The sequence below is a fragment of the Enhydra lutris genome, unplaced genomic scaffold (genome assembly GCF_002288905.1).
Source record: "Enhydra lutris kenyoni isolate GAN:26980312 unplaced genomic scaffold, ASM228890v2 scaffoldscaffold1, whole genome shotgun sequence".
In the NCBI taxonomy this organism is placed as follows: domain Eukaryota; kingdom Metazoa; phylum Chordata; class Mammalia; order Carnivora; family Mustelidae; genus Enhydra; species Enhydra lutris.
Window position 1 is genome coordinate 47,943,685 of NW_019154085.1, and position 12,279 is coordinate 47,955,963.

General features: G+C 52.1%; 1 protein-coding gene across 1 annotated transcript in view; it reads right to left on the bottom strand.

Annotated features, from left to right (window-relative positions):
• Window positions 1–12,279, bottom strand: part of LOC111140088 (contactin-associated protein-like 4) — a 99,411-nt gene that overhangs the window by 18,964 nt on the left and 68,168 nt on the right. Inside the window, exons 11-15 of the mRNA XM_022492490.1 lie at window positions 11,654–11,760; window positions 10,589–10,708; window positions 9,191–9,193; window positions 6,027–6,224; window positions 3,938–4,094 (exon numbers count right to left, since the gene is read on the bottom strand). Coding sequence (XP_022348198.1) covers window positions 3,938–4,094; window positions 6,027–6,224; window positions 9,191–9,193; window positions 10,589–10,708; window positions 11,654–11,760 — 585 coding nt within the window. The remainder of the gene's footprint in view (window positions 1–3,937; window positions 4,095–6,026; window positions 6,225–9,190; window positions 9,194–10,588; window positions 10,709–11,653; window positions 11,761–12,279) is intronic.

A 12,279-nucleotide genomic window follows, 5' to 3' on the forward strand; every position in this document is an offset into this window, starting at 1 on the left:
GTGGGGATGGAGATAGAGATGGAGATGGGGAGGGGATGGAGATGGAGATGGAGATGGGGGTGGGGATGGAGATAGAGATGGAGATGGGGATGGGGATGGAGGTGGGGATGGAGATGGAGATGGGGATGGGGAAGGGGATGGGGATATACACAAAGATGAAAACTTTGTTCAGTTTACTTTTAGAACTGTCATATTTTCACATACTAAACTAGAACACTCAGAATAAAACAAATAATGCAATAGAGTTAACAAGGATGGGAATAACATAAAATGAAATACAAACATAAATGAGTGAAACAAATCATAGATAACCATTTATAGCATAACTACACTGAAGGAGGGACAAAGAACTAGTCTGTGACTATTTTTACACTATGTGTACTAAATGATCTACCTGAAGTCAAGAAAGAAAAGGAGGAGGGAGGGAGGGAGGGATGGAGGAAGGAAGGAAGGAAGGAAAAGAAAACCCCAAAACTTTAAGGAAATGTTAGCTCTATCAGTAGGCTTCCTCTCTGTCTTTCTCCTCCACCCCCCACCTCAAGTTATGGGTTAGTGATTCTGATACCACTTTTTGCAAATTCCAAGACTGAAAATAGAAGTACATGCTTTTTAGGAAATGAGGACCAGGCTCCTTGCTGTTGGAAAGGGAGTTACAATTATGGAAAGAAGATGGTTATAATTTATCCCATGGCATTGCAATGGGATTAGTGAGGTCATTCTTTCTAAGACATTCCAGTAGTACTGAGCACACCTAATTCCAAGTACTGATACCCAAGTACTATTTTTTCCTAAAAGGAACCAGATATTCTTGTAGAAATGGTGATTCCAAAGCTGCAGCAGAGAAAGTATGAGTTTGGAATCTCGTATTGTGCCAAAAGGTAAGAAAATGCTAAAGAATAGACACATATTAACATATTAAAAGGGCATAGCTTGAAATGACTCCCACTGGTCAAATCTAGAAAAAATTAAACATGAAATTAAATAATGACAGGAAAGGGTTATAACACAGTGAATTAAGTAAAAATTCAAAAATCCACAATGATATTAATAAATAAATAAATTGTGTGTGTGCGTGAGAAAGAGAGAGCTAGAGAGAATGAGATTAGGGCACATGTGAAAATGAAAATGTAGAATGTTACCCTTTGGAGATTTGGTTTTGGAAGATGCTCAGCTATGTTTTCTTTTAAAATCTACTTTTTCATCTTTGATATTTGATCTGAAATCTGACTGCAATTGGTTTTTGTGTAGTGTGAAATGAAGGTCAAGATTTAATTTATTCATATGGGTATCTAATTGACTCAGCTCTATAAAAAGGACCATCCTTTCTGTACCTGACTTGTCCTCTGTCCTGTTATGTAACTGTCCATCTGCCTTTGCCCCAATATCACGTTCTCTTCAGACCCAGTAGGAAAGGCCCTCTAGCTTTGTTCTTTTTCAACATAGTCTTGACTCTTTTTGATGCTTTTCTTTCCATTTAAATCAGAGAATTAGCTTGCCAATTCACACACATGCACACACACACAAACACACACCCACCCACCCCTCTGAGTTCATTTACAGATTTTTAATCTTTCATTTTACGAATTTCAGACTAACAGACACATTGCAACCATAGTGTGAAGACTGCCCACTCACGCCTTGTCCCTCTGACGAATGGTGGGCATGCTGGGTGTGTCAGCCCTCTGGAGCATCAGCCTGGTTTGCTCAGGCCAAGCACGTCCTTGAAGTCCATGACTGCCCCCAGGTAGAGGGAAGGGAGGTGTCTGGGGCAGGCACAGAGCATCTGGGGGCCCTGAGGGTCGCCTGCTACAGCCCACCCCTTGCACTGCACTGATCCCCTGTGACCACATCGGCTCCTTTCTGTCTTGTATTGATTCTTCAGGGTGGTGGCTGGTAGTGTCCCCAGTGGGCCAAGCCCTCCACCCTACTGTTGGCTCTGAGGTCTTAAATAGCACATACCAGCTCCCCTCGTACCACCCACTGTGGGCACCCTTCTGCCTTGGGGCGCTGCTGCTGGGTGAGCTGTCCACCTTGAAGCGTCTTGAATATGGCTTTCCTGAGGCTCTGACCTCGTCCTCTCCCCTGCCAGGCTGTGGTTGCTGTGACTGCCATGTCCTGGGTGAGTCAGTGCCAGAGAAGACCAGAGAATTCTCTGGGTGCAGGCTGTGCTCTCCACCCCACTTGCATAGAGGCAGCACAGCTCAGCATGTCAGACACAATCCTCTGCAGCTGTGAACAAGGAACTCTCTCCTTTGTCCCCTGGTTCACTGGTGTGAGGTGCCCAGGTGGCCCGTCGTCTGTGGCTCTGGGTTACTGTTGCTCCCAGGGGCTCTAACCTTCTGACTCCATGTTGTGCAGACAGGAAGCAGAGGTTCTACAAGTGGATCTTGGGGTAATATCCAGAAGGATCAGTGATGCTGCATATGCAGTAACATCTTTCACAGTGGGAATGAGTCACAGGGGCTACAGGGCAGGCATTGGGGGTCAGAAGGTAGAAGGGGGCTCATGCTCTCTGGACAAGCCACCTGGTCTTGCAGCTTTCTGGGGTTTCTCTCTGGTGGACACCCTGTTCGTCACTGACAGGAGGCCACAGATACACTGGCGCCCCCATGTCTCACCCCCACGTCTTGTCCATAGATGGTCTCCAGTTTCCAGTCTTGCTCCTTCCCAGACCCTGACCGTCAGAGCCATTCACCCCTGCCCAAGAGGCCTCCTCCACTCCTACATCACGTTAATGGCCGAGGGTCCTGCTCAGAGCCATGTGGCCAGAAACGTCTCCTTACTCCCCCACCCCACAGCATCCCGATTTTGTCTCGATCCCTGAGTGTAACAGACATTCTACAGCCAAATGGATCCCATAGATCAAACTTTGTTCCTTTAAAGGTGATTCTGTGTCCAGGACCCGTGCCCAGAGTAGCGTATAAATGTGGTACCTAAAGCGTTTGAGCTAAGGGGAGTATTTTTAAGTTGGGGATACATTTGAAACATGAATCCAAGACATTTCAAAACCTTTCCACTTTACAAAGAAGTAAAAAAAATCAATACGCCATGCAAGTTCTTTAGCCTCAAGTGTAAGTAACCAATTTTCTAATTTCAGATGTTCTATCAACATGAGACAGCTTTTCCATTTAATATGTGGAGGACCATTTTCACATCTGTGGCACTCTGTAGGCTAATATTTCCAAAGTGTGATCTCCGTATGATATATATGATTTTAAACATAATCCGATTTGACCAGCGATGTGATCACATAATTTTGGACTCCCTCTCCAAGCCAGGGTGTGCAGGCCCAGCCCGCTTCCCCAGGCAGCACCCCCCTCAGAGCACCATTCCCTTTACCTGTTTGACCAGGGACTGCTTCATGTCCCTCGTCTCAGAGGGACATTTCAGAAACTATGTCCTGTCAAGAAGATACGTCTTAAGTGAACTTCATGGGGCAGGATTCAAAGCCGTTAGAAATGATAATGAGGCTGATGTCATATTGAACAAAAAATATTAGTGAGTCCAGGATAACAGAATATTGGGGGGTGAGACAGTGTGATGTGTGGGTTTCCTCAGCAGTAATCCGGGCAGGGGTGAGCGGGTGGGGCACCTGGTGACCTGAGGCCGATCTCGAGCTGGTGGCTGGTGGTGGGCACCTGGGGCTTGTTATCGGTGATCTGCCCTTGTGGGGGGAGGGGTGTCTGTCCCTGCCCCAGACGAAGACATTAGAAGTAAGAAACAGGAAGTGAAGAAAAGAAAGCAAACCAGCAAATCATTGATCTTAATCATTCAGATGAACAGTATCATATCTTATCATCATAGATGTTTTTTTACCCTCTTGGGTGTGATTTCCTCCCCCTGACCCCTGGCCTGGCTTGTGTAGCATCTCCCCGAACATACACATTCTGAGCAACAGGAAAGCCCATCTTGTGGACGGAAATCACATGCAATTCACCATTCGTCCTGGTCTGCGTCGCAGTTGCAGCGATGCTGGGAGTCAACGCAGTTCCCCGCTAGTCCACAAGCACACGTCTGGGCCTCAGGCATGGAGCCCGCCCAGTAAGTGCGTGTCCCATGGGTGCTTCCAACCCACCAACTCAGAGGCGTTCCATCTGAAAGACAGGTTTGAGAAAGTGACTGCTGCTTGGCCCCCGAGCCCTGCCTCCCTGAGACGACTCCCTTCCCTCCAAGACCATTACTAAGAAACCGGCAGCCAAGAACAAGTCTGCTCCAGAAAGGAACCTGTTCTTAGCGCTGTAACAGGATGGTCCTGCTGGGACAATTCTAACCCAGCTTGGGTCTGTCCGACGACATCAGACTGATTGCACTGAAAATAAACAGAAGTACCCAAGTCTCTCCATCGTGGCATTAATAATTTTTAATCAGCCAAATTACATGATTTCTTTGAGAACTAGATTAAAAGGTGAGCTATCCTGAGGGTTAAAACACTGGCAGCTACACTAGAAGTGACACCTGCTGTGGACCTGAATGCCTGTTGGATGGAAACAACCCGGCACAGACGGGTAGGTGTCCAGAAGTGGGCTCTTTCTCTCTCCTCTCCTCTCCAAGGCTCAGGCTGCGGACTCCCCTCTGAGTCCGGGCTGTGGGCTCCTGTGGGCACTGTGTGGGGCTGGTCCCTGCCGAGGCTTGTCTGCATCACTGTGTTGAACAGCCAGTCACACCTCCACGGGTGAACCCTCTTCCCCGGGCTGAGCGCATCTTCTGTTCTGAAAGCCTAAGCAGCGACCCCCCCCACGGGACCAGAGCCCATGGCCACCATGTTATGACTCGGGCCAGCGGAGGAGACGGACCACATCTCCACGAACCCCAGCAGCCCCAATCCCCGGGAGGGAGTGATGAGTGAGGACACCTGGGAGGCGCACCCATGGGGCTGATGGGAGGCGGTGCTGTGTGGACATTCCTCCGTGCCAGTGAGTGGCTGCATGGCCACCAAGAGACTCTGAGCACCCAGGGTGTGGCAGTGCCATGGTCTGTCCCGCTCCCTGACAGATTTGGATCTCCACCTGGGACCGACAGCCGCTCCCAAGAAAATGTGTGGCCACTGCCACCTCCCTGTGCGGCCAGAACAGAGATGTGCAAGAACGCATCTAAGATGAATTACTTCCAAATTAAGCTGATAGCTCATTGCTGGGAGGCTAATGGCATTTAAAATATTTAATAGATATTTTGATAACACTTTTAAAATTTTAATTATTTCACCATTGTGCTTTCAAACCAGGGAGAAATGACATCACCGGGCTGCATCTTCTAAGTGGGTTTTCTATATCTCTTCTCTCTCCCACCAACAGTGACTCTCCAAAGGTTGTCAGAACACCAAGGGCCTCTGGTTGCAAGTTGCAAGTTGGTAAGTACTGTAGAGACTGGGGGAGACAGAGGGTTCTGCCTGGGAGAGCCTGACCCTCCAGTGGGAGCCCTTGGCCATCCTTCCCTTCAACCTGCAACTGCTCCTTCTCAGGAGAACTAGCTTTAATCTGAGGCTATATACACTTTCCTGCCATTTCCTCATGGGTGAAAAGAGGATTGATTTGCAAAATTCAAATATGAGCTTGTGTCATAAATGCTGTGTAGTCTCCACTCCCTGCATCCACACTAGGAAACTGGGAGCTGAGGAGCCAGTGTGGGGTTTGGTCCTGGGACCCTGAAGGGGATGTGCAGAGGGCCTAAGAGCATCCCAAGTAGGAGCATGCATGGTGGAAGCCATGTCCAGAAAGACATATGTCTTCATAAGGAGTGAAGCAGTAGATGGTTTGAAAAATCAAGGCCGGGGCAGGAGAAGAGCAGTGAGGACCGGGAAGACACAAGAAACAGCACCTCAGTGAGGTAATCAGAAGGAAGAAAGGCACAGCCCAAAGCAGCACTGAGAGGCAGTCTGGGTACGAGGGAGAAAGGGAAACATCTTCCTCTGGATCAAGCCAGACCTGCACTCCATGCTGCCTCCACCTATGCCTCAGCAAGGGAGGTGGGCTGGCAGGGACTGGCAGGGGTTGGCAGAGGTCGCTGCCAACGACCTTGTGGGCACCTACCTTGTGGGTCCCGGAGCCGAGACCTCCTGCAATGGAACTCCAGCATCTGCTGGCAGTGCCTGGCACGGGCGATGACGGCCCGCAGCTGCTCCAGGCTGGCCTCGTACTGGAACACTGCCCAGTGGGGGTTGTTCTGGTCTGCGCCCTTGACCCTGGTGAGGGCTGAGCTGTTGTGCTGCACGACGGTCCACGGGACGTCTCACGAGTGGAGCAAGAGAGAAAGGAGAGGAGCGTCACTGAGCGGGACACTCAGCACTGCCGGTGGCCTTCTAGTGGGCCGATGCAGAGGCAACACAAATGGGACTCTGACCCTTAAATCATAGGAGAGAGTGTTCTTCCTGTGATGATGTGTGTCATTTATGTCTGAGCTGATCCTGTAGTGAAAGTGGGTGTTTCTGGATTTTTAGCCAGACAACATTCATGGGAGAGAAAAGACATATAACTGCGTTATTAAATTTCTCCAATATCTAAAGTAATGCAAGGCAAACAATGACTTTTCTACTAGAACAATACTCTTTTCTTCACTGGAGAATGAGCCCAACATCGTCAGCAGCCCGTGCTCCTCTCATGTGCTCTGACCTGAGGTCTCTCTGCAGGTCACTGGGGCATCACACGCCTGCTCCATTCAGACCTGAGAGGAATGCAGAAGTGGCATTCCTGGACCCACACCTGACCCTGCTCTGTAGGACGAGATGCCCTGGCCTTGAGAGTGCCATGAGCCCTGGCCACTTCTGTCTACCTGGGACACCTCTATCTTCCTGGGACACATCTGCCTACCTGGGGCACCTCTGTCTACCTGGGACACCTCTGTCTTCCTGGGACACATCTCTACCTGGGACACCTCTGTCTACCTGAGACATCTCAGTCTACCTGGGACACCTCTGTTTATCTGGGACACCTCTGTCTACTTGGGTCACATCTGTCTACCTGGGACACCTCTGTCTACCTGGGACACCTCTGTCTACCTGGGTCACATCTGTCTACCTGGGACACCTCTGTCTTCCTGTGGCACATCTGTCTACCTGGGGCACCTCTGTCTACGAGGCCCAGTGGATGGAATATGAATCTTGCATGCTGAATGCTGGTGCACAAGGGGACATCGATTCTTCTAATGCCCATTGCTGGGACTCTCTCTGTGTGGTCCAGTCACTCAGCATCATCTGTGAGAAGGAATTGGTTAAATTGTCCCTTTTTTGTTGGCATATGTCCAATTAAGGGGCCTGGAAAGCAGCCATATGGACCTGGTTTTGTTGGTTTGCTACTTTGTGTGGCCCCTGTCGATCCTGTGTGTCTGGAATTCCTGCCCGAGCCACATCCACGACCCGTGGCTGTCAGTGTGCATCGGACGAGGACTTCAGGCCGTGGAACAGCTTGACCAGGGAGTCCTATGTGAGCCGCCAGCTGTGTGGCCCGTGGGGGCACATCCCAGAGCTGGAGCGGCTCATTTCTTCAGGACTTTTGCTGCTCTGAAGCTGCAGGAGCCCACGAGTGAGTGGGCTGAGGGTGTGGGTCACCTGCCATGGGCCTCCCCATTCTGGGGACAGACCTGGGGTCGCTGGGGATGGCTCACACTAGAGTCCACATGCTACAGTGGATCCTGAAGCCCGTGTGATGTGGAATTGTGGGCTGCCCTCTGGACACGGCTGGGGAACAGAGGGGCACATTGGTTCCATGCGGGGCTGGATTCATCTGGACTGAAACCCAACATTCACTCTACCATGAGACGCTCCAGTTTCTGACTCGCATGCTTCCTCTGACCAGGCGACACATCAGAGCACAGATGGTAGAGTTCACACAGCAGGTGAATCCAAACCAAACCAGACTGGAGCACGGCACAGCTGCTGGGCAGGGCCTGCATCCCCAGGAGGAAACTGAGAAACATAGACGTTTCCAATGTGGAAATCGGCCTCAGAGACCCGAGGGCATCACGTGGTCCTCATAGGTACCGAGAAGACATCCCATCTGCACTGAACGTCCTCATGGATGGGAGGCAGCAGCCCGTGCCTCCTTTGTGGTGACGAGCCAGCGGTGCCCAGGAGATGAGGAGCCCACGGCCCATGGCCCCCACCCGTGTTCTGTCCTGGGTGGGTCACACAGGCCTCCGTCACTCACCAGGTGTGTTGGAGACATGTTCCTCTGCTGACACTGCTGGGCACACATGCTGGGGGAACAGGGGGCTTCTGCTCCTGCCCCGGCTACCCCCCAGCTGTTGCCCGCGAGGAGTCCCAGGGATGCAGCTTCTCTCTGCTGTCTTCCTGGTCCTCCCTCCCAAATAGTCCGATTCCCATTACGATTTTGGCAGATTTTGTGAGCACCACAAACACGTCAGTTTTCTTTCCCCTGAATGAAACATGAGCCTTTGGCCCCTGACCCTGTTCTCAGAGATGAGGGACACGGTAACATTGCTGCCCCTGGGAAGGCAGACACCCAGAGCCCAGGAGAGGGGGTCCTGGTGCAGCATCTCCCAAGACCACTCCCAGGGCTTTCAAGGCTCCACCCGCCCCAAGGACGACCCTGGACGTCCTCAGAGCCATGACAACTCTCAGCCCAAACATGGACTTTGGGTCCCCGCCTCCTGCTGCACTGTTCCCAGCACAGAGGGGACACATGACTCCCAGGGCCAAGGAGGAGGGGGTAGGTCTGGGGCCCTGCCTCAGTGGCCGCTCTGAGTCTCAAGCACACACACACACACACGCCTGCACACACATATGACATGCCTGCACACACACATGAGGATGCATCCCCACTCTCCTGGGGTTGAAGCCCTGTCGTCCTTCACACGCCATTGTGTCACCCACAGTCTGGTGTTGGGCCCCCAGGAGCAAGTGCTGGGCTGATGAGCTGGGACCAGGCCTCCCCCGAGGCAGCATGTTGTCACCCACTCAGAACGGCTCTGGCACAGGGTGCGTGGTCTGCCCAGAACGCTAGGGGCAGCAGGGACCGCATGGCCACGCACTGCCTCAGGCAGAAGACACCCAGAGGAGCTGTTTGCCCCAAGCGCTAGGTGTCCCCAGACACCGACCTCAGACTTGCCCTCAGTGTTCGCCAGGCTGAGCAGTCTGTCAGGCATGGACCTGTGTTGACACCAGCACTGATGATCTGGGCATCTGTGGGAGGGCTTTTGTCCCACCTGCACACCATGCTGCATCCCAGCCGCTCCACACCCTCTGGAGGGAGATCTGCCTGGCTCACATTTGAGCAAGTATTTGCTTAAAGGCAGCAACAGCCAGATTTTGTCTTGAGAATTGAGGAGCCAGAAAATCAAAAATTTCATGGGAATGGTTTTAAACTATTTAAATAACATGAAAAAAAAATCTATCCAGAAATGGTTCTCTTCTTAGGGAATTTGCAACAGGGTGTGCTGTCTTCACCCACTGTCCAAATCAAGCATGAAGCCTGGAGGCTTCCAGCACCCGGGGCGATTCTCTGATACCCGGAGCTCAGAGCCTGAAGGAGGGGGTGGGGGACCGTGTCCTCCTGTAGAGCCGGTGGTGTTGCGGGAATGCGGGCTGGCCTCGGCTGCTCACACAGCCCCTCCCCTCCCGTGCCCATGTTTCCCTCATCCAGACACCAGCTTTGGCGCTGGGACCGCCGCTCAGCTGGACCACATCTGCGGAAACCTCATTTCCAAACCCAATCCCATTCGTAGGTTCCGGGGGGACGTGAAATCTGGGGGGACAGTGTCCAGCCTTGTGCACAGAATCTGGATTATCTGAAACTTAACAAGGTAGAACATTTAAAGAGGAGGCCGTCCCATATAGAGACGGGAGCTAATGTCCCACCGGAAGGCAGAGATGGCAGTGTGGAAGGTGTCCCTTCCGGGGGGCGAGGGCCTCAGGTTGGTGTGGGCCGAGGGGCGGAGGTGTGGACTCCAGTGTGGATGAGACACAGGGCTGTGGCCGCAGTCAGAGAAACAGATGCGGCCGTTAGAGAGCTAGGCCGCCCGCGTCTGAGAGGAAACCAAGAACTCAAAAGCACATGCTGCTTGTCCACATGGACTCAGAGGCCGTCACCTGTCCTGTGGAAACCCTCACAACTTCTACGGCAGAATAGTGACAAGGCGGAGTCCGGGGGCTCAGTTCAGCATCCTACACTTGATTCTGGGTCAGGTCATGATCTCAGGGTCGTGGGACAGCACCTTGCAGTGGGCTCTGTACTTGGCGGTGGCAGGGGGAGGGGGGGGAGTCCTGCTGCAGATTCTCTCCTCCCTCACACTTGTGCTCTCTGTCTCTCTAAAATAAGTAAAGTCTTTAAGAAAAAACAAGTGAAAATGCTTTTGACTTGCATATCCATTAGTTCAATCAGATAAGTCTCGAAAAATATTTTGCTTTAGGATTTAATAGGCAAAATTATATTATTAAATGTTCCACAGAATACATGCCTGATGATAACGACATAATAATGAATTTTTACTTCTGAGCTATTTTTTAAAGATTTATATCAAATGCTTTTGTTGAGTAACTGCTCTTACAAGGGCATCCTAATAAAGCTGCTAACCAGGTACAGATCTACTTACGGGGCTCTGCTTTTGTGTTTAACAGGAGTTGAAATTGCTGACTCACCTGTCATGTTGCAGAACACGGCGAAGGGCTGCAGGGGTCCACTGCCATCCGGGTCCACGTAGTATCTCCCCAAGGACTCGCCCCTGTGCTTGTAGGCCTCGCAGGACTGCTCGTAGAGGGCTGGGGAGAACCACCAGTTAGTCACCGGAAATGGGGTGGAAGGAGAGTCCTACATTTCCAAGGAGGAGGTGAGGGAAACCCCACGTTCTGCACCATAGCAAACAGTCACCCCCTGGGAGGAAACGTGACCAAATCTGAAAATGCGGAACGATTGTTGAAAGGCATGTGTGTGATGGGTGATGAAGGAGGAAGAAGAAAAGTGTGCAGCAATCAGACCTGTCCTGCTGGTGAGCCCCTACAGGCAAATACGATTTCCTGGCCCAGTGCAGAATTTGGTGCACCATCCCGTCACCAGGAACCAGACCACGAGTGTCTGCCTGGATTTCACCTGTTGGCAGACGTTACTGGAACACGTGAACCTTTGTTCTTCGTGAATGTGTCCCCACACCTCTCCCCTCCCACCCTGATTAAAAGCAGGGGGTGACTGAGCGAGTCAGATCCCCTCTGGCCGTGTCTCAGAGCGACCTCACCAGCGGGTGACTGGGGACCTGCCAGCATCCCCTCTGCTGGGGAGGACAATGGTGACATCCACTCGGGGGGTCTGGCGGCTCACTTATCACCCGAGGACGGACAGTTACTGGTAAGAGTCGAACTAGAAACATCAGTCCATTGAAGCACAGCCACCGGGCGTCTGCCGTGTCAGGGGATAATGGGGGATGGATGAGAGGAAATAGGGCCGTGGGGGCTCCTCCTCCCGTTGGGCACTGGACTCTGGTTCCAGAACCTTCTCTCCCCTCCCCCATGGGCAACTCAGAGACAGCATGTGAAGGTGGGGTACCTGGAGCCCTTCTTGACCTTTGTTTTCCCCTCACCCCATGTCTTTGTGAGACTGGATCCTGGCCCCACCTACTCCCCGAGGATCAGACCCTGGACTTTCAGTGGGTCACATTCCTAAAACGCAGGCCCCGTTGTGAGAGGAGGGGTGGGGGCGGGGAGAGCACTCACGCTGGCGGCATGTGGCGCCCGTGTAGCCCGTGCCGGAGCAGTTGCAGTGGAAGGCCGTCCAGGTCTGGGAGCATCTGCTGCCATGCTCACAGCGGTTGGGCAAACACCTGGGAGGAGAGGAGGGCTCCGTGGGACCCCTGGTCTTCGGGAGACATGGTCTGCTAGTCGACATGCGGGAACATAGAGGAGTGGACCAAATTGGCCACCCCCAGCCCATGATGACCAAGCGACCAGACCTGGGCTGATGAACCCTGACTCATCGGACTGACACGTGTGCTCCCCTGTCCACTGGAGAAGCCCGCTTCCTGCCACAGTAGCAACACGTGGGTGCTGTGTGTGGCTGGGGACTGAAGTCGCTTGCAGAAGCCAACGGTGACACTGTGTCGTGACAGACTGTGGCCGCACGGAGCATTTTGAGAGAAAGAATGGAAAACAAGGAGAGACTAGGGAGGGGCCAGCCGCTCACAGGGCATCTGTCCCAGCTCACCTACTTCTCCGATTCCTTGTCCACTTGGTACTTGGAACAAAAGATCAAAGCCCACGTGCATTATATTCCCCCAAGAAAAACAAGTAAATCAGAAAATACTCAAGAAAACTCAGCATCATTTACGCACGATGGGTATTTT